At 45.1% G+C, this 26,825-nt stretch overlaps 2 protein-coding genes and 2 long non-coding RNA genes across 8 annotated transcripts in view; 2 read left to right on the forward strand and 2 right to left on the reverse strand.

Moving 5' to 3' along the window:
• Nucleotides 1–71: 71 nt before the first annotated feature.
• Nucleotides 72–23,462, forward strand: Lrrc41 (leucine rich repeat containing 41). 4 transcript variants are annotated; one of them, NM_001009710.2, is given in 10 exon segments: nt 92–328; nt 4,362–4,448; nt 5,615–5,685; nt 12,829–13,954; nt 17,099–17,359; nt 18,910–19,074; nt 19,165–19,263; nt 19,796–19,918; nt 20,168–20,243; nt 20,346–21,054. In NM_001009710.2, coding segments are annotated over 10 exon segments (2,427 nt in total). In that variant the 5' UTR covers nt 92–129; the 3' UTR covers nt 20,566–21,054.
• On the forward strand, nt 6,626–10,883 carry LOC148005992 (uncharacterized). The gene is made up of 2 exons (XR_015621079.1): nt 6,626–9,614; nt 10,603–10,883. It is a non-coding gene; the product is annotated as an uncharacterized LOC148005992 (long non-coding RNA).
• Nucleotides 11,445–26,825, reverse strand: part of LOC148005993 (uncharacterized) — a 1,435,680-nt gene continuing 1,420,299 nt past the window's right edge. Inside the window, exon 3 of the long non-coding RNA XR_015621077.1 lies at nt 11,445–12,644. This is a non-coding gene — a long non-coding RNA (uncharacterized LOC148005993). The remainder of the gene's footprint in view (nt 12,645–26,825) is intronic.
• Nucleotides 20,970–26,825, reverse strand: part of Rad54l (RAD54 like) — a 29,455-nt gene continuing 23,599 nt past the window's right edge. The window contains exons 12-19 of one of the 2 annotated variants that reach the window (XR_015619531.1): nt 25,268–25,369; nt 25,027–25,157; nt 24,392–24,502; nt 24,099–24,222; nt 23,691–23,769; nt 23,105–23,284; nt 21,468–21,631; nt 20,970–21,382 (exon numbers count right to left, since the gene is read on the reverse strand). Coding sequence is in view for 1 of the 2 variants with exons in the window: in NM_001134960.1 (NP_001128432.1) it covers nt 21,169–21,382; nt 21,468–21,631; nt 23,105–23,284; nt 23,691–23,769; nt 24,099–24,222; nt 24,392–24,502; nt 25,027–25,157; nt 25,295–25,369 (1,078 nt within the window). In the remaining variant the exon portion in view is untranslated. 2 annotated transcript variants of the gene reach the window in all.

Consider the following 26,825-nt stretch of genomic DNA (forward strand, 5'->3'; position numbering starts at 1 on the left):
AATTTGTTTGATAGTCTTTTGATATAGTTCCTGTTCTTACCCATATCACTTATGGAGCGGCCCTAAAAGCTGACCTCTTCAAGATGGCGGTCTGCGGGTGTCATTCTCGGGCTCGCGCACCTCCCCAAGATGGCGGCGCCCGAGGCCTGGCGCGCCCGGAGTTGCTGGTTCTGTGAGGTAGCGGCAGCAACGACCATGGAGGCCACGTCCCGGGAGGCGGCGCCAGCGAAGAGCTCGGCCTCGGGCCCCAGCGCTCCCCCCGCCCTGTTCGAGTTGTGCGGGCGGGCAGTGAGCGCCCATATGGGGGTTCTGGAGAGCGGGGTGTGGGGTAAGTCGCGGAGTGAGGGGCTACCTCCTGCAGCGAGCGGGGGCGGCCCAGCGGCTAGGGGGCGCGGGGGGCGAGGCCGAGAGGCCCGGGGCAAGGCCCAGCCCGGAGCACCGGGAGTCAGATTATTGAGTCGGAACATAAATTCCGTGACTGACAGGGCTGGACAGAGTGAATACTGAGACCAAATGAGCCAGTGAACCCGAACCACGGCTGGCCTGGGGGCGCGGGGGGCGAGGCCAGAAGGCCCGGTATGGGGCAAAGCTGTCAGGGCCCTAGCGACGGGGGCTGGAGTGGCAGGCCGGAGCCGCAGGCTCGAAACTGATACTGGGCTGGACCGGACTGAACTGAGGATTCTCGGATATCGAACCGACCGGCAGGGATGGCCGTGCTGCCTCGGGGCAAGGGCCGAAATTGGCAGGCCCGACTTGAGGCAAGGAGGCCAGGCCCGGAGCCACCTGTACTGACGGCCCAGGGCCTCCGCTGTCTGCCGGGCACACCACCCGTAGCTAGACTCCCGAAGCCCAGCGGATGGGCGGGGTGAGACAGCGGAGCGAAGAGCAAGGGAATGAAGTTAGGGGAGAAGCCGAAAGGCTGGGGTCGCCGTGGCCTGTTGGACAGCCGGAGGGCTGAAGGGAGCTCACCGACGCCCTAGACCTCACTGCTTAACTGAGCTGCTGATTCGCCCGCAGAGCAGGTAGCGCCGGAGGCCTCTTGGCTGGGCCAGGGTGGTGAAGAAGGGTGGAAAGTGAGTGGAGGGGTCCGGGAGAGGTTCTGTAAGTACGGACAGGCCCGAAAGACCGGCCGGCGGGAAGGGCCGAGGAGGCCTCAGGCGGGGCAGGGGCCAGGGTATTCCGGGCTGTGGAGCCGGAGTGGGATAAGACGCGTCATGGGGAAGAGGCCTTGGTCCAAATAGGAGGGAACCGAGGCCTCAGGTCTGAGAGCGGCTGGTACCAAAGGGCTGGACCTGTCCACACGGTCCGATCTGAGCTAAGGCCAGCGGCCTGGAGCGCCCCAACCAGATGGTCTCAGGGAGGCCCTGCTCTAGGAGGATAGCGCAGGCCAGCGGCCTGGCAACTTAAGAGGGGAAAGGGTCCACAATGTGAAAAGTGATAGGAGAGAGTTAAAGAGAAAGTTAGGGCCTTCTGAGGCAGTCCGGACTTCAGGACAGACAAGGGAGGCCATGGGCCTGACAGAATGGTGGTAGTGGAGTAGAGTCTGGCTGAAGTTGGATGAAATCACAGGTCAGGCCAAATGGAAGGTGGAGGAGGAGAGGGTAACATTAAAGGAGGCTCCTGGTCTTGGAGTGTACAGGGTAGTTGATGTTCCACCAGGAGGCCCCAGGGTGGTGGTGACATCTTTGCCAGAAGGAAGGCCCCGGTCAGTTAAGAATTGAGAGTGAGGGCTTTTTAAACCATGGGGAGTTGGGTTTGAAGGGTTGCTGCTCCAGAATATGCTGTAAGGCCTTAGAGTGGCCAGGTAGGCCCTTTCGTGGTTGGAGTTGGCCACCATTGTTGAGAAGGCCCAAGCGCCTTCCTGTATTGGGGGGGGGGGGGGGGGAAGGGGTAAGAAGTCCTCAGGCCCTGTGTGAGCTGAGAAGATTGTGGAGGCCCTGTGCCAAGCTGAGGAGAAAAAGGTCAGGCTGACCCTACGGTGAATGGAGAAAGGCCTCAGTGGGACTGAGCAGGGGCTCAGAGAAGTCCTGGAAATGTGGCAGCTTGTTATCAGCCTGGAGATTCTTTAGATGCTAATCTTGGTTAGAAGAGGAGTTTTGAGTGTTATGAAGGCCTTGGCTTGCAAAGAGGAAGCATTTAAAAGGGGAAAAAAAAAGTATGGCTAAAAGGAAGCAATGAACCTGTCTTAAGAATAAAGAAATGAACAGTAGAGTTTGTAGCTAGAAGAGGTGAGAATTCCTGTGAGAGGTGTGAGAGGGATTGGTAAGCAGAAGGGAGCAGAGTCCAGAGGAGAAGCGGAAGCCCTGGAGGCATGACTTCTCTGTGTCCTCATCACTATTTCATTATTCCTTGTGAGAGGAGACAGGAGAGCCTGTAGTGGGCTAGGTCCAGTAAACAGCCACCTGGTCAGAGCTTGACTCTCATAAGAACTTTCAGAGATGCCAAGAAAAAGGCCTGTCAAGCCTGCTATTTCAGAGGGAAGTCTCAGGGTGAGCTAGCTAGGACAGTCAGGAAGGATTCTTGGAGTTAGTGGACTAGCAATGAGGAGAGGGGGAAGCAACACAAGACTGTAGTGAAAAACAGAAAATTGAAACAATGGGCCAGGGAGATGGCTTAGCAGGTCAGACACTGCTGTCAACCTTGACAACCTAAAGTCAACTTCTGGGACCCAAATAGGAGAATTGGCTCCTACAGGTTGTCCTCCGACCTCATACCTGCTCTGCCACATCTCTCAAGAGTACGATGAGAAAAGTTGAGTAGAATAAGGTGTGTGACCTTAAATACCAGGATGTGAGATTTGAACTTTATCCTGAATGAAGTAGAGAGCTTTTGGAAGGTTTTGAGCAGAGTGTGTCATCAGGAAGAGCAAGATTGAGAGAGAAAGAATATAAAGTCAGAGGTCAAAGAAACTGTCAGATGATAGGCCTACATTACTGTAATAGCACAGGGAATTAATGTTCTCATTCAGTAGGTACAGTGAATATTAATGAGTACTAATAGATACAAAAAAGTACACTAGATTCTTGGGCCTCATGATTCAGTTGTTTCTCAAGTCAAGAAAAGATTCACTGAGGAAAAGCTGTGTGTGTTGACTCACCTATAAACCTAGTTCTCAGGAGGCTGAGACAGAAGGATTGCCTCAAGTTACAAGGCAGCTAGGAGTAAGACCCTGTCTTTTAAACACGGAGGTACAGGAGAGAGTATTCCTTTTACACAGGACAGGACAGTTCAGTTCCTAGCACCCATATGAGATTAAAATTGCATAGAACTCCAGTCCCAGTGGATCCAACACCTTTCGGCCTCTATAGGCACCTGCACTCACTTGTACATACTGCCATATAGATGCATACATATACACATAATTTTAAAGTAAAGTATTTTTTTAAAAGTAGATCAAGGAATGAACGTTTTGGTATGCTGCAAGATCTTAAGCTTAATAGACTAGAGTTGCACAGACAGAAGGAATGTAGTAGCAGCCAGGACTCACTGGCCTTCTCATGGGCAGGTATTGTGTGAAACAGATTACAGGTGTTGTCTGTAATGTCACGAGGTAGTCGTTTCTAATCTATTCCCTCTTCACACAAACCCCCATATACACACCCCTATTTTGCTTTATTGAGTCAGGATTTTGCTATATTATCCCTAGCTGTCCTGGTACTCATTATGTAGATCCAGCTAACTTGAACTTGCACCAATCCTCCTGCCCAGCCCCTCAAATGGTGGAATAAGATTTTTCCCAAACCCTCGCCCCCCCCCCCCCCATCTCTCTTTTAAGATTAGCACAGCTTTTTTTTTTTTTTTTTTTTTTTTTTTTTTTTTTCCGGAGCTGGGGACTGAACCCAGGGCCTTGCACTTGCTAGGCCACTGGGCTAAATCCCCAACCCCAGCACAGCTTTTTTTTTTTTTTTTTCCCCCGGAGCTGGGGACCGAACCCAGGGCCTTGCGCTTCCTAGGTAAGCACTCTACCACTGAGCTAAATCCCCAGCCCCCAGCACAGCTTTTTGTACTGAGGCCAAGCAGGGAAGAATAAATGAAAGCAACCCAAAAGACTAGAATAAGGAAACTTTCATAGTCAGGACTAACCTTGAATTCCTGATTCTCTTGTCTCCAGGGAAAAACTGGTTTTGTTCTTTAAGATATAATGGATTTAGAGATCAGTTATCTTTAATTTCCATAGGAAGGTAATAGCTCAGAGTATACTCAGAGCCCGGTGTTCCTTGGGCAGAAGTATACTGACCTCAGTGAGCAGGCAGGCAGTTTGTTTAACTCATCCTTTCCTCTGAATTCCCAGCTGCCTTAAGACAGATAATGTTTACAACCCAAGAGGGGAAAAAGTAAACTTTTTGTTTTGGTTTTTGTAGCCCTCCCAGGCCCAATACTTCAAAGCATCTTACCTCTGCTCAATATATATTACTTGGAGAGGATTGAGGAAACTGCTCTCAAAAAAGGTAAGTGTCTTACTCTTTCTCAGTCAATGATTGTGAACAAGGCACTGTGATATTCTTCAGGTAACTGATAATCAATTAGAACTTTTTGGTTTTCAAAAAAGTACCTTAGCTAGGTGGGGTGTCACACATCTTTAATCCCAGAACTTAGAAGGCAGAGGCCGGTTTATCTCTATGAATTTGAAGCCAGTCTGGTCTACAGACTCAGTTTTAGGCCAGCCAAGGCTACATAGTAAGACCATATCTCAAAGAACAAAAGATAGAGACCCCTACATAGTACTGGAAAGATAGCTTAGTGGTTTAGGAGCATTTGCTGCTCTTAGGAAGAACCTGGGTTTGGGTCCCAACACCCATATGTCAGTTGACAACTACATAACTCCAGTTGCCACAGTCCAACATCCTCTTCTGGCCTCTGTGGGCATCAGACATGTGGTGTACAATATACTTGCAAGCAAAACATACCACATGAAAAAGAAATACATCTCTTATAAAAAGTACCTTTACATCTCTTTTCTTATATTTCTTCCTATAGTGTCCCGTAACACATGTATACCCTCACTTTTATGCTGTTAAACCACTAACAAGCTATAGCTAGAACTTCCGGACATTAGTTCTTCTATTTTAACAAGCTGTTTCTCATTGGCTAATATTTTTATAACCTTGATTGGCCAAGCCTTTCTAGGTACTTAATCCAGAGAAATTCATTTGCTCACTTTATTCTTTTTCAGACGTCCTGGAAATAGACATTAATTGTACTTTATAGATGAGGGGACAAGTAGCTTTCCCAAGACCATACGGCTTTCAAATAGTCTACTAATCTTTAAACCTCTGTCATCTGTCCTTAGAGTCAGTCTTAGCTACTCAGGTAACTGTATCTCCTCTGAGGTCAGAGAACACTATGAAAGGCAAGATGGACTGGAGAGATGGCTTAGCAGTTAAGAACACTGGCCGCTTTTCCAAAGGTTCAATTCCCAGCAACCACATGGTGGCTCACAACCATCTGTGATGGGATCTGATGCCCTCTTCTGGTGAGTCTGAAGATAGCGACAGTGTACTTATAACATAAAAGAATAAATAAGACATTTAAAAACAACTTCTTTAAAAGAAAGGCTGATATACTTCATTCATGGTGGGCAGTAGGCAGCCAACTGTAATACCTCTTCCTACAGGTCTCTCTACTCAAGCCATCTGGCGCCGACTCTGGGATGAGCTGATGAAGACAAGGCCTTCCAGTTTGGAGGTAAGTTCAGGTACCAGGAAGAACCCAAGCCTAACCTTGCATAGTAAAAGCAGGTAGAACATACACACACAAACTGGAGACTGAGAAGTGCAGGGAGTGGATATGGGAGCTGAGCTCAGGTGACTTGTCACACGGTTTTGGCTCATTTGACTTTTAGCATTTACTTGTTCACCATGATTACAGGGTACACAAAACAGAAAAGGTTACGATCCCCATGGAATGCAGACCCATGATTCCTTGAGTTTTTGATGAGTTGATGGAAAAAAAAAAAACAAACCAGCAAAGAATTAAAATAACAGAACAAACCAACTCATCTTTGCTAAGTTCAAAAGTGCGGTTTGCAAGGCTTTGGTGCATTCATCTAGCTTATGAGAAGCTATACAAAAGGATTAAGAGGGGAGGGTCTGGAGGAACACGGTTCAGCAGTCAAGAGCACTGACTGCTTTTACAGATAACCTAGGTGTGGTTCCCAGCACCTTCATGGCACCTCACAACTGTCTGTAACGCTACCTCTGAGAAATCCAATGCCCTTTTCCCGCCTCACTGAGCACCAGGCATGTACATGATACATAGATATACATGTAGGCAGAACAATCATACACATAAAATTAAAGAATAAAAATGATTAAGGACTAGTCATCAGTGGTTGAAGCTACTCGTTGTGTACCCTGATCTGTGTGAAGAGTGTATAGGACAAGGGAGAGGATATTCCTGGTTCTGTAGTAGTCAGCCTGTCTGTCCCCAGAATAGGAGAAGAAAAGTTGATCAGAAGTTCAAGATCGTCCTTAGCTACATAGCAAGTTTCAAGGCCAGCCTTCACTGTGTAAGACTGAGACCCTGACTTCAAAAAACCCCTGTGAAGTAAAAAACATTCAATGTCATAATAGTATGTGGAATAGTAGAATTTTACCTCATGTTTGTAAACCTTTTTTTGGTTACAGAATGTCATTCAGATATCAAACAGACACCTGAAATTTGTGCCTTAAAGCTTTATATTGATTGGAACAAACTGTCACAATATTTATTATCCATCCATCCATCCATCCATCCATCCATCCATCCATCCATTTACTTGTTAAGCCAGGATCTTAACTATATAGTACTGGACCAGGCTGGCTCTACCAAGCTCACAGAGATCCTCCTGTCTCTGCTTCCCAAGTTCTGGGATTAAAGGTTTGTACCAGCACACCTGGCTCTGTTATAATTCTTTAGTGGGCAGTCTAGTTATGTAAGTCAAGAGCCTTTGAAATACCCAGGCCCTTTGACTAGAAATCAGCAACAACTATACTAAAATTGGAATAATACATAGGTTAGCATGGGTGCTTCATAAACAAAATCATGAAGTACTGTTTTTCTGTGACACAGGGTCACACTGTGTAGATCAGACTGGCGTATTAAGATTTATTAGGTTTAATGTCAAAAACACTAGAAACAATTGAAGCATTCATAAGATAAAGGTCTGGCTTAGAAGTAGAGCATTTTCCTAGCATATGCAAGGTCCAGGGGTCCCTCTCTAGATTAGGAAAATAATAGCCAATAACAGGATTGTTACATCTTGTATTTCAAATACTAAAATCATTCTAAAAATATGTTGTTGGGTTTGGTGGTACAAGGCTACATCTTGAAAGAATAAAAACATTTAAATGCATAGAATAATGCTCAAATTTGTCTCATTGTCATAAAAACCAATATGTGTATAACATTATACACATACTCCAGAGTTGGCCTATTACCTGATTTTTAGTTCTAAATCATTTTTCTGTCTTTTTTTCCCTCTTCCAGGGATACAGAATAGTCTAGAATTTGACATATTATTGTTCTAACCTTCTAACAAAACTAGGTTATCTGAACTCCTAGAGATAGGATTGTTACCTTTATACCAAGAAAGTTGGGGAGCACAATATGTGCCTAGGCTGACTGCAAGGGATTCATGCTATGAGAACTATCACCTTTATGAGATCATCCAAAATAAATATATGTCAACAGGACCAGCCTGTGGTAGTTCCACGTGTGCTTAATGTGTTCATGACAGGATCAAGTGTACTTTCCTTATCGAGCAAAAAAAAATCATTGTGAAAGTAAAGTCACATGCAGAGTCAGAAAGTCAAATTAAAATGGAGCTTTTGAAGGGTGGAGAGATGCCTCAGTGTTTGAGAGTGCTGGCCACTCTTCCAAAAGAGCCGTGTTTAGTTTCTAGCATGCACATAATATATTACAGTTGTCTGTAAGTTTAGCCCCAAGGATCCAAACCCTTTTCTTACTTCCTCAGGCACTGGACAGAGACATAAATGAAAGCAAAACCCCTATACACATAAAAACTTAAACTCTGAGGGGAAATGGGGATGTATTGGAAGTGTACCTGTAATCACTACACTTAGGGAGGGAGAGGTGGGAAGGATAAGGAATTCAATCTTGGGACCAGCCCTGGCAACAAAACCTCAAACCTCAACAACAGCAAATAAATAAAATCGGACAGAAGAAAAATGGACAAAGTCTGTGAACATCTATTAATACTAACAAGTATTTGGCCCTTCCTCATTTGTACACATATTCCCATCACTATCAGTGTTTGAGCTGTGAGCTCATGGAGGACAGGCCAAAGTGGACAAATGTCATCTCACTGGCAGTGTGTCATTCCCGTTACCCCCACAAGAGGGTGTTTAATTCAGTTTGTATACTTGTACTCTAGTCCACAAAATGAGTTACTTGAACTAGATTTCTCAGGTATGTTTCAGCATCAATTTTTTTGCACATATTTTAAAAGTAGCAATGGAATAAAATAACTTCTGTGTAATAATTCATGAGAGGTCTTTGAGAAAGCCATTAGAACTATATATTTATAGTTCACAATTACTGTGTTAGAATAGTTTTTACAGATGATTAGTAGGTCTTCCTATAGTTAGTACATGCTAAACCTAGCTTGAAGCAATTTGGCTCTGGAGTATTTGTTTCTATTAATTTTGCCATGCTGCTCATGTAGTTACCACATTTGAGGTATTACACTTTTATCAACTGATCTGAAAAAGTCCAGCTGTTTTAGCTACGTGTTCATTATCCCTTGCGGCAGAAACAGCCAAGTAGCTAGGGTCACACTCTTGTCCATATTTTTCATGGCCATATAACTTACCTTTAAAGATGAGGGTTTATTGACATTGTTTGAAACAGGATCTCATTATGTAGCTCAGGCTAGCCTGGAACCCAGAGATTTGCTTGTTTCTGCCCAGGATTAAAGCCATCTGCCTCCACGCTCAGCTTCGTAAACAGTCTCCAAGCTTGTGTGTGTTAAGCTACCTACATGCCTGCATTCCCAGTATGCTGAGGCAGGATTGAAGCAAGCCTGAGCTACAAAGCAAGATCTTATCCTAAAAATCAAAACCAGTATGCAGGCCAACAAATATGCAGGGAAAGTGCTAGTGAGGCCTGAGGACTCAAGAACACCCTTTGCTACCACTTAAAACTAAGCAGAGTGTAGAGAAATGTCCAGTGTTAAAATGTGTTGTTCAAGGGTATTTGTTGATCTTTGAGAGTACTCAAGTTCAATTCCTAGCACCTACGTAGTGGCCCTTTCTGACTCTTCACACCAGGCAAGTTGTACAGTTATACACATAAGCAAAATTTTAAAATTTTAAAATTTGTTGTCTAACATGCAGAAGGCTTTAGATTCAATGCCCAATATTCAAAAGGGGGAGAAGAGAGGTTTGATTTGTTACCAGCTAAGTTTTCTTGCTTCCCCAGTGGCCTGCAGGTAAACAAGATATGTAGGTTGACTCAAGCATGAAAGTACTCCTAAATATTAACAAAGCAGGCAGAGCCTAGCACAAAAGGCCAGACTTTCGCCTGAGGATACTAGGGGCCTAACTCCTGATTTGAATTGAGAGTGTGGCTCTGGTAGGGAAGATTGACATGGGTTAGTTAAGGGTCAGAGAACAGTGTTTTGTTGTATCCCTCATGATTGATAATGAGCTGCTGTGCCAGCTAACACTTTGTCTTTTTTTTTTTTTTTTTAAAGATTTATTTATTTATTATATATAAGTACACTGTAGCTGTCTTCAGATACACCAGAAGAGGGCATCAGAACTCTTTACAGATGGTTGTGAGCCACCATGTGGTTGCTGGGAATTGAACTCGTGACCTCTGGAAGAGCAGTCGGGTGCTCTTAACCGCTGAGCCATCTCTCCAGCCCCAACACTTTGTCTTTTAAAGTGCCTTCATCTTATTTGATCCATGTAGCAATCTTCACCATAAAGCAGGTGATAATAGCTATATCTTAATAACTATATCATAGAGAAGGAAAGAGGTCAAGTATATGAATGAGAACTGGAGCCTGTTCTGAAGCCAGCAGACTACACGTTAGGAAAGGGTGGGACTAGCTGCTTTCCATTAGAAATTGTAAGGCTGTGAGTTGGATGTGATGGCACATGCCTACAGTTCCAGCACTTGGGAAACGGGTAAGGCCAGAAGGCCGTATCTACAAAACAAAAGCCTTCCAGTGCTGCAAGAGTAAAGTCACTTGTTTAACATGCCTGGCACCCTGACTGAGTTTGAGCTCTAGAACCTACATAAATTTAAAACTGACTACACACACACACACACACACACACACACACACAGACACACAGCACCACCACATGAACTTCCCTAGCTGCACAATCATAAAACTTAATCTGAAAAAACAAACTCTGCTTGGTGTCTTTCAGTGTTAGCTAGCCCTTCCTAATCTCTGGTGAACATTAGAATCATTTGGGGGAACAGTTTTAAAAATAAAGATGTTGGGGTTGGAGAGGTGGCTCAGTAGTTAAGAGTGATGACTGCTCTTCCAGAGGTCCTGAGTTCAAATCCCAGCAACCACATGGTGGCTCACAACCATCTGTAATGAGATCTGATGTCTTCTTCTGGTGTGTCTGAAGACAGCTACAGTGTACTTATATACATAATAAATAAATCTTTAAAAAAAATAAAGATGTTTAGCTGGGCATGGTGGCACACAACTTTAATTCCAGCAGAGGCAGACATCTCTAAAATTGAGGCTAGCCTGGTCTACAGAGTGAGTTCTAGGATAGCCAGGACTGTTAAAAAGAGAAACCCTGGGGCTGGGGATTTAGCTCAGTGGTAGAGCGCTTACCTAGGAAGCGCAAGGCCCTGGGTTCGGTCCCCAGCTCCGGAAAAAAAAGAACCAAAAAAAAAAAAAAAAAAGAGAAACCCTGTCTCAATAAATCAAAAGATAAAGATGTTTGCGCTGTGCTTCAGATGGTGCATGTGCAGCACCAAGTCTGGAAAGCTGAGTGCATTTTGGGATAGTGGTTGAAGAAAACAACTGTACAGGAAATTTTGGTGTACATCAAATATTGGAAATCTAGGCAGCAGTGGCACACACCTTGGATCCCAGGAGGCAGATGGATCTCTGAATTCAAGGCCAGCCTGGTCCACAAAGCTAGTTGTAGGACAGCCAAGGCTATACAGAGAAACCCCGTCTCAAGAAGAGACAGAAGAAAAGAAAAAAAATTGTTCCCTTCAGAGTTTGTTTTTCTGAGACAGGGTAAATGTTGAGTGGGCATGACACCTGCCTATAGCCCCAACACAGAAATAGGGTTCCCAAATTAAGGCAGCTAAAGTAGTCAAATCAGCTCTGGGTTCAAGTGAGACCCTCCCTTAAAACGTGAAGTAAGCAAAGTGTCGAAGGCAGCCACAAGGACATACATGTATGAAGGTTGCTCCTAGGAACCAGACTTCTTGGGTCCAAGTCTTGATTACTGCTGTGATAACTTCTGTCCTCTCTCCAGGAGTAGGTTTTTATTTCAGCTGGGGAAAGTCAGTAATACAGTAAGGAACTGGCATGTGAAGATCCCTGGGTTTGATTCCCAGCACTCAAGATCTTTATTTCAATTGGGTACTGGCTTTAGTACCAGCATTGCCTCCTACAAAAAGCTTACAACTACCTGCAGCTCAACTACAGAGACTCCCCACTCTCTTTGGACCTGTCCAGAGACATGCTGACCTATACGTACATTAGATAGTAGTGTCCTATAGCAAGTTTCACTTACTATGCATACAGTAGACAAAACTGTTAGGCTTAGGGGATAGCTTAACCAATAAAGTGTCTGATCCCCTGAGCTTCCCTTAAAAGTGGGCTCAGTAGGTTAAGTCTGATGACCTGTTTGGATCCTCAGAACCAAGGCCAGACAACATAGCTGTTTATAATCCCAGTACACCCCACTGAGAAATGGGAGAATTCCCAGAAACTCACTGGACAGCTACCCTCAAATAATTAGTCCTTTGACATCAATGTGCATGAACACAAAAGCTAGGTATAGCAGTGCCCTTAAGAAGTTTGACTGTTTTACTTGTATGTATGTGTACGGGAGCCTTGTTTCCACAGGGACCTTGGATCCCCTGAAACAGCAGTTACAGATGCTGCCAGCCACCATGTAGGTGCTGGGAACTGACTCTGGGCCGTTGCAGGGGCAGCTGAACGCTCCCAACTGCTCGGCCACCCCCCTGCTCATTTTTTCTTTAAACAGTGTTTTTCTACAGTCCTGCAACTGTGTAGATCAGGCTTTCTGGCTCACAACTGCTAGGATTAAAGGCATTCACCACCAACTCCAGCTCCTTTGGTGGGTTTTTTGTTGTTTTGTTTCCCAAGGCAACGTCTTTTCTCTGTGGCCCTGGCTGTCCTGGAATTTGCTCTGTGGATCAGGCTGTCCTCAAACTCAGATCTGCCTTCTTCTGCTCCCCAAGTGGTACACACTTAATCCCAGTGGAGCAGAGAAACAGATTTCTTCAGCTTGTTGGCCTGGTAGCCTAACATATTCTCCCAAGTCTCAACCCAGTAAAAAACATCTACCAAAAAAGGTGTGGACAGCACCTGAGAAGCAATGCTTGGATGACTACCTCTGGCCTCTATACCTATATATATAGCCACAAGTGACAAAAACTATCACTTGTCAGACTATACATTTACCCTACAGAAAGAACTAAAACATGTTCCTTCCTGTTTATATCCCTTGCTTATTTGTAAAGTGGGGCCACTAGTAAAGCATCCTCAAAGGTGTGAACACTAAATTAGTGAGTACTCAGAAATGTTTGCTACAGGAAAGGAACTTAGAGGGCATTTGACGATTTTCTGATGTTTTCTTTGCTCTTTAGAGTGTGACTTGCTGGCGAGCCAAGTTTATGGAGGCCTTTTTTTCCCATGTTCTCCGTGGAACCATTGACGTGTCTTCTGATAAGCGTCTTTGTGATCAACGCTTCTCACCTCTCCTGCACAGCTCCCGCCATGTCCGACAGCTAACCATCTGCAATATGCTGCAGGGAGCGACCGAGCTAGTGGCAGAGCCCAACCGCAGGGTTCTGGAGACCCTGGCCAGCTCTCTGCACACCCTCAAGTTCCGCCACCTGCTGTTCTCGGATGTGGCCGCTCAGCAGTCACTCCGACAGCTCTTGCATCAGCTCATCCACCATGGGGCTGTTAGCCAAGTCTCGCTGTACTCCTGGCCTGTGCCCGAGTCAGCCCTTTTCATCCTTATCCTTACCATGAGTGCTGGCTTTTGGCAGCCAGGCCCTGGTAGCTTGCCTTGCCGCCTCTGTGGTGAAGCCTCCCGAGGCCGGGCCCCATCTAGAGATGAAGGGTCCTTGTTGCTAGGCTCTCGCAGGCCTCGGCGTGATGCAGCAGAACGATGTGCTGCAGCACTGATGGCCACCCGGCGGAAGAGTGAAGTCAAGCAGGTGCCCAGGGCTCTCCCTACCAGTCGTGTAACACGCCGCAGCACACAAGAAAGCCTGACAATAGGTGGAACAGACTCTAAGAGGGAGTTGTACCCCCCAGCCACCTCTTATGAGGCTTCTGGCACTAAGCAGCCATCCTCTGCTCCAACTGCAGCCTCCTCTTCCACATCATCCAAACGAGCTCCAGCTAGCTCAGTCTCACAGCCTAAGCCCTTAAAGCGTTTCAAACGAGCTACAGGGAAGAAAGGTCCCCGCACCCGTCAGGGGTCTGGTGCAGAGTCTGAAGACCTGTATGACTTTGTTTTTATTGTGGCTGGTGAGAAAGAGGATGGTGAAGAGATGGAGATTGGGGAAGTAGCTTGCGGAGCTCTGGATGGATCAGATCCCAGCTGTTTGGGGCTCCCAGCACTAGAGGCATCCCAGCGATTCCGCAGCATTTCCACCCTGGAGCTGTTCACAGTTCCTCTTTCCACAGAGGCAGCTCTGACACTGTGCCATCTGCTGAGCTCCTGGGTATCACTGGAGAGCCTTACACTTTCCTACAATGGTAAGCACCTGAAGGAACAGGGCTGGGCTTGCATCTCTCAACAGCACTGTGCCTAGCCAGAGTGGGTTGTATGATGAAGGAGGTGGAAATATGGTTCTTTGTGTCTCGTGGAGGCAAAAGGGAAACAAAAAAGACACTGGCACACAGTGTTAGGAAAGGAAAATGAGGTCTGTAGTCTGGATTTACTATTGGAAGAAAGGCTAAGGGACTGAGAAGTCAGATACAGAGGGCGATCCAGACACAGACTGGGCTCTGGATCTGTATCACACCAGTCGAATTAAAGCAACTGACTCTTTTGGAAGGATGGACGGAAGGAAGGGAGGGATGGAGGGAAAAAGACAAAAAACAGACCAGTAACATATAAGGTAAAATTTATAATCTGACTAAAACTACCTGAATTGCTAAGTACTGCTTCAGAAGCCACGTGCTGTGCCACTCATGGCCATCACCTAATATCCTTCATTATATCTGCAACACCAGCTCCCATTCCAATCTGCCAGTTCCAAACTCTTAGATGACCTAAGTCTTACATGAGTTCCTTCAACTAGCCTACTTCTGAGTTCCTCTTTCCTCACCACAATAAAAGACAACCTATCTGAAGCTAATCCCTCATATTCTAGCTCTATATTTCCTCCTTCGCTGGGAGGCATGCTTCTCAGATGCCTTAACAATTTTCATATACTTAAGCTATATCTATTCTCAAAATACTAATTAATTTTTAACACTGACCTTATGAAGTGGCTTGCCTCAACAACTCTGCTTAGCAAACTATAGAGCCCCGGTATTCAAGCCCAGGTAATTTGATTTCAGAATCCATTCTGTTAAATTATCATATTCCCTTTCTACTGCTTTTTCCACTACCAGGACATTAAATCCTGTTCTACACCAACATTCTATTCCCTTCCCTTCCCTTCCCTTCCCTTCCCTTCCCTTCCCTTCCCTTCCCTTCCCTTCCCTTCCCTTAAGATGTTGCTATCTCTACTATCTGCACTCAAACACCTTCACCAGTGCACAGAGAAGGGGGTAGTCACTAAAGGTCCTCCTTGCTGCTAGTTTCATGTGCACTTTCCCAACTCTGTCTTCTATTTACTATTTCTTCCTGACCTGAAGCGGATGTAGTGGTACATGTTTATTACAAACTTGGAAGGCTGAGGTAGACAGAGCTCTGTGAATTCAAGGCCAGCTTGATCTACATGGTGAGTTCACTGACCGCCAGGGCTATAAAGATAAACCCCTTAAAAAAACAAAAAAAAAACAAAACAAAACAATTTTTTCCTGAAATATTTCCATTATCTCAATGGTTCTCTTCCTAATTACTAGTTTCTCAGAACTCTCCCACTTATCTCCTTTTCTAGACAATTATCCATTCCTGTAGCTTTGATGGCCACTGATACTAATATCCCCTTCACTCAGCTGAAGACATTAGCCCTATGGATCATCCAGACCCATTTAATCAGCTCACTACCAGGTGTCACCCTTCCAGCTCATTTCCAGCCTGAATACACTATCGCTATACTGATCCTTCTGTATGGACATCACAACTGACCCAGTCGCTCAAAGAAACAAAGATTCTGTCTCTTCCAAAATAGTCAGTAGGCCCCACTTTTACATTTTCAAAATCCAGTTATATCTGTATCCTTAGTTCAGGTTATCATTACTCCTCACCTGACTTGACTTCAGCAGTCCTTCCTTCATACAATCCCAGGTACTGTACAGGCATTTCTTTACACAGTTTGACCCATTTGTTCATTCACAGTCCAGTCCTTCACAGGCCAAGCATGGCAGTACTGGGAAAGTGGGGGCAGGAAGGTAATGGAGTTAAGGCTATCATTGGCAACGTATTTAGTTTGGAAAAACACAAGACACACTGTCTTTCTATATAACATAGGCTGCCATTAAACTCACAATCTTTCTGCCTCGATCTCCCATGTGGATTGTTCTGCTCATGTTCACTCCTGTTTGCCCTTCATGCCTTACATACCACATATTCCAGTTTAGAACCTGTCGTTCAGACCTCAGGCCTCTAAATATCAAGTTCTCTCTGCCAACACTTTCTTCTCCCTTGTAGTTATCTCCTTTATAGCATTTAAAGCTGAATTGGGAAGCCTTACTGATAAACCCCACACTGTTGAGTATGCATCCTTTAAACATCCGTTGTGCTCTTGCTTCCTCAGTTCCTGTTTTGCTTTATCAGGCTACATGGACAGTAATACTATGAGCTCCTTTTGTCTAGGAGAGGGAAAAAATGCTGGTTAAAATTTACCTCAATGAATACATCAGTGTCAGCATACAATACAAAGAAAGAGGAACTGGTTTTCAAGGTTACTTAAGATTATTAGCATGCTACCACACCTTTGAAAATTCTTTGTATTCATTCTGTGGAGAATACTTTGGGTTTTTTTTTTTTCCTTCTTTTCTTTGTTATATCAGACCCAGCATGTATCAACTCATACTTATTAGGCATGTAATCTACCACTGACCTAATGTGTATCCAGTCTACCAATTTTTTTTTCTGTCACTCCCACCTATAGTTTGATGGGTTGGACCATCTTTACTTCTCAGTAATGTACAAGTACACTCTGTGACCTGTGAGATCAAGCTCTTTACAGCTTAGCTTTTAAGACATTCCACAATTTGGACCCAGTAACTGTAGAGCTGTGTCCAGTGCCCCACTCAACTTGTTTACTCCTGGACTATCCAAAATTCTCTCCCCCTTCAAGGCCATGCATCTTTAGCAAGCTGCTTAGACTCTATATCTAGGTACTGGTGCAGCTCTCTGGGTCTACTACTACTACTACTACTGGTACAACCACATCCTGTCTCTCTGGGATTCTGATGTCTCTAGAGTATAGTATAGCATATAGCAATTTGCTAGTTACTGAGGAAAAGGTAAGAATGGATGAATAATTAAGAATTCATTAAAAATATGATGCATAGCCAGGCATGGTGGTGCATATCTATGATCATAGCCCTGGAGAAGCAAGGGAGGAAGTATTAAGGTCTGGAGCTTTGTCTCAGAACTAAAAATTGGCATCTTATAAAAAGCTCAAGACTTGGTAGTAATCAAGAGAAATATTTGTGGAGTTTTCACTGAATATTCTGCTTAAATTTCCCACATATGTAACCTAATCTCTTTTGCCATAGGTCTGGGCTCCAATATCTTCCGCCTCCTGGACAGCCTACGGGTCCTGTCAGGCCAGGCTGGATGTCGTCTCCGTGCCCTGCATCTCAGTGACCTTTTCTCACCACTGCCCATCCTGGAATTGACCCGTGCCATTGTGCGAGCCTTGCCCCTGTTGCGGGTCCTGTCTATTCGTGTTGATCACCCAAGCCAGAGGGACAACCCTGCTGTACCAGAGAATGCTGGGCCCCCTGGACACATAATTGGAGATGAAGAAATACCAGGTGAAGTATATACGCACACACACACTCCTCTCTATATGTACAACTGCGTTTGGGTGGGTAGGTGACGGGAACTTCAACTGCAGGTCCATTTCCTCTCAACCCTGCTGTCCTGTTGTTTTCCCCTTTACAAGATGTCATTCTATAAAATAACCTATGTTAAACAGACCCCAAGACTGCTGTGAGCATGACCAGGAAAGCTGTCTCCAGAAAGAGGATCTAAACTGATAATTCCTAATCTTGATCCAGTGGTCTTTCATTATGTTTCTATTTCCTTTTGTCTCCTCTTACAGTACTATGCATTTGCTATCTGTATCTACGTGTATGTACATGTCTATATATATGGGGAGGCCACAAGTTGACACTGGGTATCTAGTCCTCTTAAAAATTTTGTTCTTACTGTGTTATTATGTGTGTGCACATGTATACCACTGTAAAAATCAGGGAACAACTTTTGGGTTTCAGGTCTGCTCCACTGTGCAGTGCAGAGACTAAACCTAGATTTGTACAGCAAACACTTTTACCTCCTGAATAAAACCCAAGGAGTTTGTAATTTTGGGAATTAAACTTAGGACTTTACACCCTACCGTTGAGCTATATTTTCAGCCCTTCATCTTTTTTTTTGAAGAGAAGAGAAGAGGAGAGGAGAGGAGAGAGAGAGAGAGAGAGAGAGAGAGAGAGAGAGAGAGAGAGAGAGAGAGAGAGAGCGAGCACTGTAGCTGTCTTCAGACACACCAGAAGAGGGCATCGAATTCCATTACAGATGGTTGTGAGCCACCATGTGGTTGCTGGGAACTCTAGAAGTGTAGTCAGTGCTCTTAACCACTGAGCCATCTCTCCAGCCTCCCAACCCTCTATCTTATGTTTTTGAAAATGCGTCTCTTTCTGAACCTGAGAGCTCACCATTTTGGCTAGACTGGCTCACCAGTGAATACAAGACCTGCCTTACTCCACCTTTGCAGTGCTGGAATTTCAGGTATAGGCCAGGATAGGCCTGCCTGCCATTTATATAGGTTCTAGGAATCCAAATCACACTTACACCGCAAACAACTCCTCAAGTTCTTGCACATTCTTATTTGCTGTGTCTTATCTCTGAATGCAAAGACAAGATTTTATGTTTAGTGGTCCATTTCTAGAACTTACATATACTAATGTCTGACATAGCAGGAACAGGATAAGATAATAGATAAACCATTTTCCTAGTGAGTCTACTACATGTAGAAGCAGAGGGCCAGTAAGGTAACTCAGTCTGAAAAGGCACTTACCACCATACCTGAAATATCCTCAGGATGCACATGGAACTGAACCCCACATGAGCACATGCCCACACATAAAGGTTTGCTGTTGATTTTTTGAAGACAGGGTTTCTCTGTGTAGTCCTGGCTGTCTTGGAACTCACTCTGTAGACCAGGCCTGCCTTGAACTCAGAGATCCACCTGCCTCTGCCTCCTAAGTTCTGGAACTAAAGGTGTATGTTACCACACCTAAAACACAAGTATTTTTAAATGAGGTAGAGAAAGCTAAATGGAATGTCCTCTTCCTCGCACGTACAGAAAACTGCCTAGAGCAGTTGGAAATGGGATTTCCACGAGGAGCCCAGCCAGCCCCACTGCTCTGCTCTGTTCTGAAGGCCTCAGGTTCTCTACAGCAGCTGTCACTCGACAGTGCCACCTTCGCCTCTCCTCAAGATTTTGGGCTTGTTTTGCAAACACTCAAAGGTAGGAATGGTGAGGGAGGGTACGTAAGGACCTAGCATTGTTCCCTGGGAAAACTAAGCCCCACCACCCATGGCTATGTCTCCTATCCAGAATACAACCTGTCCCTGAAGAGGCTGAGTTTCCATGATATGAATCTTGCAGACTGTCAGAGTGAGGTGCTCTTTTTGTTAAAGAATCTGACCCTTCAAGGTAAGATCCTAACCCAGAACCTGAGCGTTCCTCTGTCTTCAACATAGCTTTGTCATTATCTCAGTCTGCAAATCATGTTTTCCTAGTCTTATATCTTCCTTGACTATAAAGGATAAAGAACCTGCATGACCTTCCTTCTAATATCCCAAAAGTTAGTACATCACCCAGTTTTATTGTTTTTATCAAGGGTGGTAGCACCTGAGTGAGTTCAATTAAAAAATAAGATCATGGGGAGAAATAATTGTGCTACTGTGTGTGGATGTTCCCTTCAGATACGCGTAACAATCTCTACCCTGCAAAGGCATCAGTTACTATAAAGAGGGGGAAGTGGATAAAAATTTATCCATGCAGAGATGTTCCTCAAACAGTTAGGCTTAATATCCTATTTAAATTGAGTTTCAACATTGCTCGGATCATTACAGATTATCCTTTTCAAGTGTATATAAATAATCACATTACTAGCCAACCTAGGACAGGAGGGACAGCACCACCCCTGCTTCAGTTATCCGAATATTCTACTTTCTCTTGTCAGAGATTACCTTCTCCTTCTGTCGTCTGTTTGAGAAGCGCCCAGCCCAATTTCTTCCTGAGATGGTTGCTGCTATGAAGGGCAACTCTACACTGAAGGGCCTTCGACTACCAGGGAACCGCCTAGGTAGGGACCATACCCTGGAGAGGAGGGAAGAAGGGAGGAAGGAAGAAAGGAACTAGGCCTTTGACCTAGAAACTTTTGGGGTAAAGGTACTGACCGGTCCGTTGAGAAGGCTAAGGTTGCAATATAGGTATTTGAGTCCTAGGTGTTCAGAACTGCTAGGACTAAGGTTCTCCCAAGTTGGAGCTGGGATAGGAAAACCTTGTTTCCCTGTTCGTGGGCAGAGGTATGAGTATTCCTCTCTCTCTCCAGGGAATGCTGGCCTATTAGCCCTAGCAGATGTTTTCTCAGAGGATTCTTCCTCTTCTCTCTGTCAGCTGGACATCAGGTATGCTAGGGACTGGGAGACAAGGGATGGGGGAGAAAGGGATATAATAGAGACGAAAGCCTGGTTGCTTCCTGGATATCTAATTCATCTCATCCCCACCAGCTCCAACTGCATCAAGCCAGATGGGCTTTTGGAGTTTGCCAAACGACTGGAGCGCTGGGGCCGTGGAGCCTTTGGTCATCTACGCCTCTTCCAGAACTGGCTGGACCAGGATGCAGTAACAGCGAGAGAAGCAATCCGGCGACTCCGGGCTACCTGCCACGTGGTTAGCGACTCATGGGACTCAACCCAGGCCTTTGCAGATTATGTCAGCACCATGTGATGGGGCCCATACCTCACAGGCCCATCCTCAGTACCGTCAGCTTGCAGGGACTGAGCCATGGGCTGCCCAGAACCCCTAACCACTGATTCTGTCATCCTCCTCCTGCCACTTTGTCTATTTCTGTTTTGTTTTCATCTTCCCTGGCACTGAGGTCCTGGAGGCCTCAATGAGGCCCAGCAAAGGCATTCCCACAGCTGAGTTCAGAGGCTTTGGGCCACTTACTCAGTACTCTGGGAACCCCAGGCCAGGTTATGGGTCTCTGTCTTCACTGAGGAAAGCCCCTACCCCTGCTCTGGGGTTTCCTGCTTCACTCCTCAAGCAGGTACCCAGGCTTAGAGCAGTATAGGAATGCCTACCATCAGGCCTCTCCCTCCTGGGCTTCCCAGTCTGGTCCCGGGCCTCAATCCCTTTCATGCCTTTATTCCTTTCTTTTTTTTTTTTTTAAACCAAAAAAGTTTTTCTTATAAAATAAATTTTGGGCAAACATCATGCAGCCCTTCTTGGTGATTTTCTCCCAGAGAACAAAACTGAGCAGAGACTCGTGAGACAGAGGACCCCCTTTTCCCTGTATCCTTTCCCAAGCTACTCATCCAGACCAGCTGGTTAGCAGTGAAGACCCCGCTGCTCCTCATGGGAACGCTGGTGGAAGACGAAGGTGATGGCTGTAGATGAAGCATCCCAGGCAGCCTGGAGTACCTCATCCTGGAGCCCTCGTTTATCTGTGTTATGGTTCCACTGAGCCAGGTCTGAAGTGCAGTCAGAACCATCAGGGGGTGGCCAGACCTGGCGGTTATTTACACAACGGCGGCAATGCAGTCTGGGGTCAGAGGACAGAGTTGGGTCACTACAGATTTCTGTGCTGCTCAGGTAGCAAAGAGGTAATGACAAGGCACTCCACATACCTGTCGTGAGTGTCACTGAGGCTGGCTTCATCCAGGGTAAACAGCTCTTTGAGCTCACCAAGAGAGAAGTGACGTTCCACATCCTGCTCCTCATCTACCACACAGCTGCTCAGAGCCTTCTTGTGGCTTTGCCGCTGAAAGATCTTTTCCTCAATTGTTCCTGCCTAGAAATGGGATGAAATATAGGACTCAACCAATCCTGTAGACACCGAGGGAGCAGAAATACCCAGGGGTTGAAAACATCTTGAGAAAGGGCAATTATCTGCCTCTGCTGAGATCCATTTTCCTAGTTCTAGTGTCAAGAATTGTGCTGCTTTGTCTGTCCCAGCCATTTTCTGTATCAGTGGAGAGAGTGTCAGGGCCTGGCTGAACATATTTAGGGTAAACAGGTTATCTGTATCAAAGTGCCTTCCACAACAAGCCCAACTCTCATTATCAATTTCATTTGACTATTTTAGGTCGGGTCATACACTAGTAATAGGATGCAAGAAAGAATAAAATATCGCTATCACAGAGGTAACAGAACAAGCACTTCATTCTATACGCAGGCTCTATAAATAGATTTGTACAATGCCAAAAATCTGTAAGTAATACTTAGCGTCTCATGAAAGGAATGATCAAAGAGTTAAGGAGTTCAGAAAATCCTGAAAACAGATTCTCTTTGAGTGACTTCAGGGGGAGGCAAGTGGGGTGGGATGGGGTGCAGGGTAGATGGACTAGAAGCCAAGAGCAAAGTCAGTAAACTGGGCATAATGGGGTAAGAAACAAAGAGGGTCAGTTATGTAAGGGGCTGAGGCAGGATGATTTCTTGGGCACGGTAGAAGATTCTAGAAACAATGGGGTAAAGTAAATATGTGAATATAAGAAAGCTAGAAAGGGGGCTGGAGAGATGGCTCAGTGGTTAAGAGCACTGACTGCTCTTCCAGAGGTCCTGAGTTCAATTCCCAGCAACCACATGGTGGCTCACAACCATCTGTAAAGAGATCCGATGCCCTCTTCTGGTGTGTCTGAAGACAGCTACAGTGTACTTATATATAGTAAATGAATAAATCTTAAAAAAAAAAAAAAAAAAGAAAAGAAAGCTAGAAAGGGGGGCTGGAGAGATGGCTCAGCAGTTAAGAAATGGTGGCTCACAACCATCTGATGCCATCTCATAGGATCTGACGACCTCTTCTGCTGTGTTTAAAGAGAGTGACAATGTTCTCACATGCATAAACAAATCTTTAATTAAAAAAAAAAGATAATCTCTGTTAAAGCATAGTTACTAGATTTGGGAAAGAAATGTCCAACATCATGAGTGAGATAGAGATAAAGACAACAGTGTCATGACTGTAGTGGATAACTGAGAACATTATTTACCACTTCTTCGCCCAACTGGACATGGAGTGTGAGGCATTTTAAAGCACATGACACAGTATGAAAGAAAACAGTGCCCTATGAAAAACATGTACTGACCAAGCATCCAAAGAATACAGCAAGAAGCATCTGGAGGATAGGGAGAGAAAAGAGAAGGGAAGAGAACAGAAAAATAAAGGTCTCAGGGTTAGGTCCACAGGATTAAAAAAAGACCCTGATAAACGGTTACGATGGTCTTGTTTTATGACCCACCCCTCTCTGACCACCCTCACCATCCTTACAGAGAGCAGTCGGTAGATATAGCAGATCTTCTTTTGACCGTCTCGCCAGACTCGGGCCATAGCTTGTTCATCATTGGCTGGATTCCAGTCAGGATCAAACATGACCAGCCGGTTAGCACCAATGAGGTTAAGCCCACAGCCTCCAGCTTTGCTGCTCAGCATGAAAACGAAATCAGGGCTCTGGGAAGAAAAGAAACAAGAAAGGAGGGTAGGGTGTGCACATTTGGAACCTAAACTAGGAGCCTTCTCAGCTCAGCCGACATTGTCTCCCACTCTTCCACTCACACCAAGGACCACAGCGGTCTGTCTACCATTCAACTTTCTAACCCACAAAAGCAGTTCCTAAGTCAGCCATCACCGATCAGCTTCGTCTTCTCGCTCCCACCAGAACACAAAACAAAACTAAAACAATGAAGCACAACCGCAAAGCTGCTGTCGACACTTAACAACCTAACAGTCTTCTCTGCTCTCTACCCTTCTCTCCCCACTCCCCTCCATGTGCTCTTCTACTCTTCTCTCATTAAACCTTTCCACGTGGGAGGGAAAAACCCAACACTTAACAATGTTACTGCACTGCTGTACCTACCGATGGGCTATTGAAGCGCTCCACAACTTTGGCTCGCTTCTTAATGGACATCGTGCCATCCAGGCGAACATACAAGTACCTTGAGGGAGATCCAAATATCAAGACTCAAGAAGGATGAATCGATTGGAACTATGGCTACCAAGAAGACTAGATTAATCATGCTTGAGGCTGCTCATGAATACTCTGAAACTTCCCTGAGAAGGACAGAGAAGGGCATGATTCTGATCTGTGGGAGAACTTAAAGGACTCCCTGTGGAAAGATGGAGCTGCTGCCATCACAGCCACGAGGTAAGAGAAAGTCCTCATGAAGCCACACCTTGATGAAAATCCAATAATCAGAAAACTAGTCTTCCTAGAGTGTCAGTGAGGAATACACATCCCTTTGTTAGCCTGGTTAGACTTCCCTACCTTCGAGCCCGGCACAGCTTTTCAAAGAGATCCAATGTCTGAGTATAATTTGACACCAGCACGACTTTGTCACTGCTACGGCTTCGAGTCATGGCCAGAATGTAGTCAAGGACCAGCATCTTACCTGGGAAGAGTGGCTATTCTCAGTCCTCACAATTGGTCATCCCTGTGGCCCAGGGTTGTTATACTTGATATCCTGTTTTCAGACAGGATAGCTTCAGTTCAGGTAATTTCCTAGCCTTCTCCTCTAGCTCCTCCTCCAAGGAGACCGTCTGCTGGTGGGGAGGGCTTACCCGACAACTGTGGTTCTACAGCTTTAGAGTTATAACCAGGGGGGAAGATACCCAAAGTGCCCTCAAAGCCATCCTCCTCTGCCACACACTTGTCATAGATTAGAGCTGGATCTGAAAACAAAACAAACAAAAATCAAACAAACAAAACCCATATCAAAATTCTAGCACCTTTGATTTCCTGAAGCTTGTACTTAGGTGCTTACCCTCTAGATATCTGGCTGACATAAGGCCTCACTTACAACTAGACTCACTTGGGATATACCCTCCCAAATTCCCACAGGGTGGAGCCAGAATCATCTGGAAGCCCCACCATCACTCACTACTATGTTCTCCCAACAAAAAAAAAAAAAAAAAAAAAAAAAAAAAGGGACCATCTGTTACTTTTCTTGCTGCCTCGTGTTGGACAAGAGGATGGGTGCATACAAGCACTCACATACACAGTCCAGCACCTTCCAAGCATCAAGGGTGGACTGGGCAGACAACAATGTAAAGTTTCCAAAGGTGTAATTCAGAATAGTCTACAGTGGCCTCCATGGGGTCTCTTGTAAGTGTTGGTGAAGGTCACCAACCTGTTCACAGGGACTTCTCACTCCTCGCTCCCTCACACAGAAGGTACTGGGTATGGTTACACTCACGATTACACAGCTTCTTTAGAGAGGTGATAGAAGACAGGGAAGATACACTCATCTTGCCCTCATGCAATTCTTCTTCAGGCTTAGCCTGTCTTAGAAATCTCTTGTATAGCTCAGTTTGAAGGGGTGTCAGCCTGAAAATAAAAGGGCAGGCAGCTCAATAGAAAAGACTGGTGCACACACAGCAACTCTAAGAACACTGAAATTCAGCTACACATCAGACGCTAAGTTTTAACCCACTCACTGTCCGCCTTTCCAGCAAGTTCAGTACCTACAACAAACCACCTGCTCAATCTTCACTGGCAGATACTTAGAGAGGATATCAGATGTTCTCCGTATCAGGCACCTAGGGGAAAGGAGAAAAGGCAAGAGGGTGGTGAAACTCATGCACTAGAATAAAAGCTAAAGGTCAAAGACTCACTCTACCTTACAGTGTGCCAGACCTATCATTTCTATGACCTAGGACACACCCATCACTTCATGAGATTAATTTATTTGTTTATTTCAGGGTTTCAATCATGGGAACAAAGACCTTCAATATTGCCTATTTAAACTGACAACACCTTTTGTTCATCTTGTTTGCTGGTCTTTAAAAGAAAGCTAAGGTCTCGAATTCACCATGCAGCTGTCAAAAAAAGTGGATCACAAACTTCACCCCTACCCTTTTTAAAAAAAAAAAAAAAAGTATTTATTATATATGAGTACACTGTAACTGTCTTCAGACACACCAGAAGAGGGCATCAGATCTCGTTATAGATGGTTGTGAGCAACCAAGTGGTTGCTGGGAATTGAACTCAGGACCTCTGGAAAAGCAGTCAAGGTTCTTAACCACTGAGCCATCTCTCTTTTTTTAAATGAGCATGAGTATTCTTTTTGCATGTGTGTCTGTGTACTTAGTTCATGCCTGGTGCCCTCAGATAGAGGAAGAGGGTACCAGTTCTCCTGGAACTGGAGTTACGGATGCTACCATGTAGGTGTTTGAAATCCTCTGCAAGAACAATCCATGCACTTGACCACTAAGCCAACCCAACTCTCCAGTGCCTAAAATTATAGATCTTTATTGGGAGGCTTCTATCTGAATTACACAGGCATAAGCTGTCACCTAACTCCAGAGTCAGCAAGCCCTTATCTCCTGAGCAGACTAGGAAGACTAGAGAGGGATCTTCTGAGCTCCTACCTAGTCAGGCACAATAACACATGCCTGTAATCCCGTCATCGGGGACGTCGCCTGGGATGCATGAGATACAATCTCAAAAAAAGAGATTGGGGGGCAGGAGGACAGCAGATTCATAAAACACAGTAACTGCTATCTGAAATTAGTAGGAAGAGGTAGCCGTGAAGTTGGGAGGGCAGAACATTGGTAATGAGCAGTTCATACCAATAACAGTTCATACCAATAACAGGAGTCCTTGGTTCACTTGAAACCCACTGGAAAAAAATAAGCACTCTTGGCCTGGGAGCCACACGAAAATTCTTCAGCTCTTTAACCCACCACCACACTAGTCTACACAGAGAAAGCCTGATGCTTTAGGTCAAGAAGCTTCTGAAGCCCTAACAAGGATACATCTTGGGCTGGAGAGATGGCTCAGTGGTTAAGAGTACCGATTGCTCTTCCAGAGGTCCTGAGTTCAATTCCCAGCAACCACATGGTGGCTCACAACCATCTGTAATAGGATCTGGTGCCCTCTTCTGGTGTGTCTGAAGACAGTTACAGTGTACTCACATACGTGAATAAAATAAAAAAAGAATACATCTGGTTCAGGAAGGCTAACTGAACCACAGAAGAGCTTTTTCAGGAGGAT

Source organism: Rattus norvegicus, chromosome 5, assembly GCF_021556685.1.
Source record: "Rattus norvegicus strain SHRSP/BbbUtx chromosome 5, alternate assembly SHRSP_T2T, whole genome shotgun sequence".
In the NCBI taxonomy this organism is placed as follows: domain Eukaryota; kingdom Metazoa; phylum Chordata; class Mammalia; order Rodentia; family Muridae; genus Rattus; species Rattus norvegicus.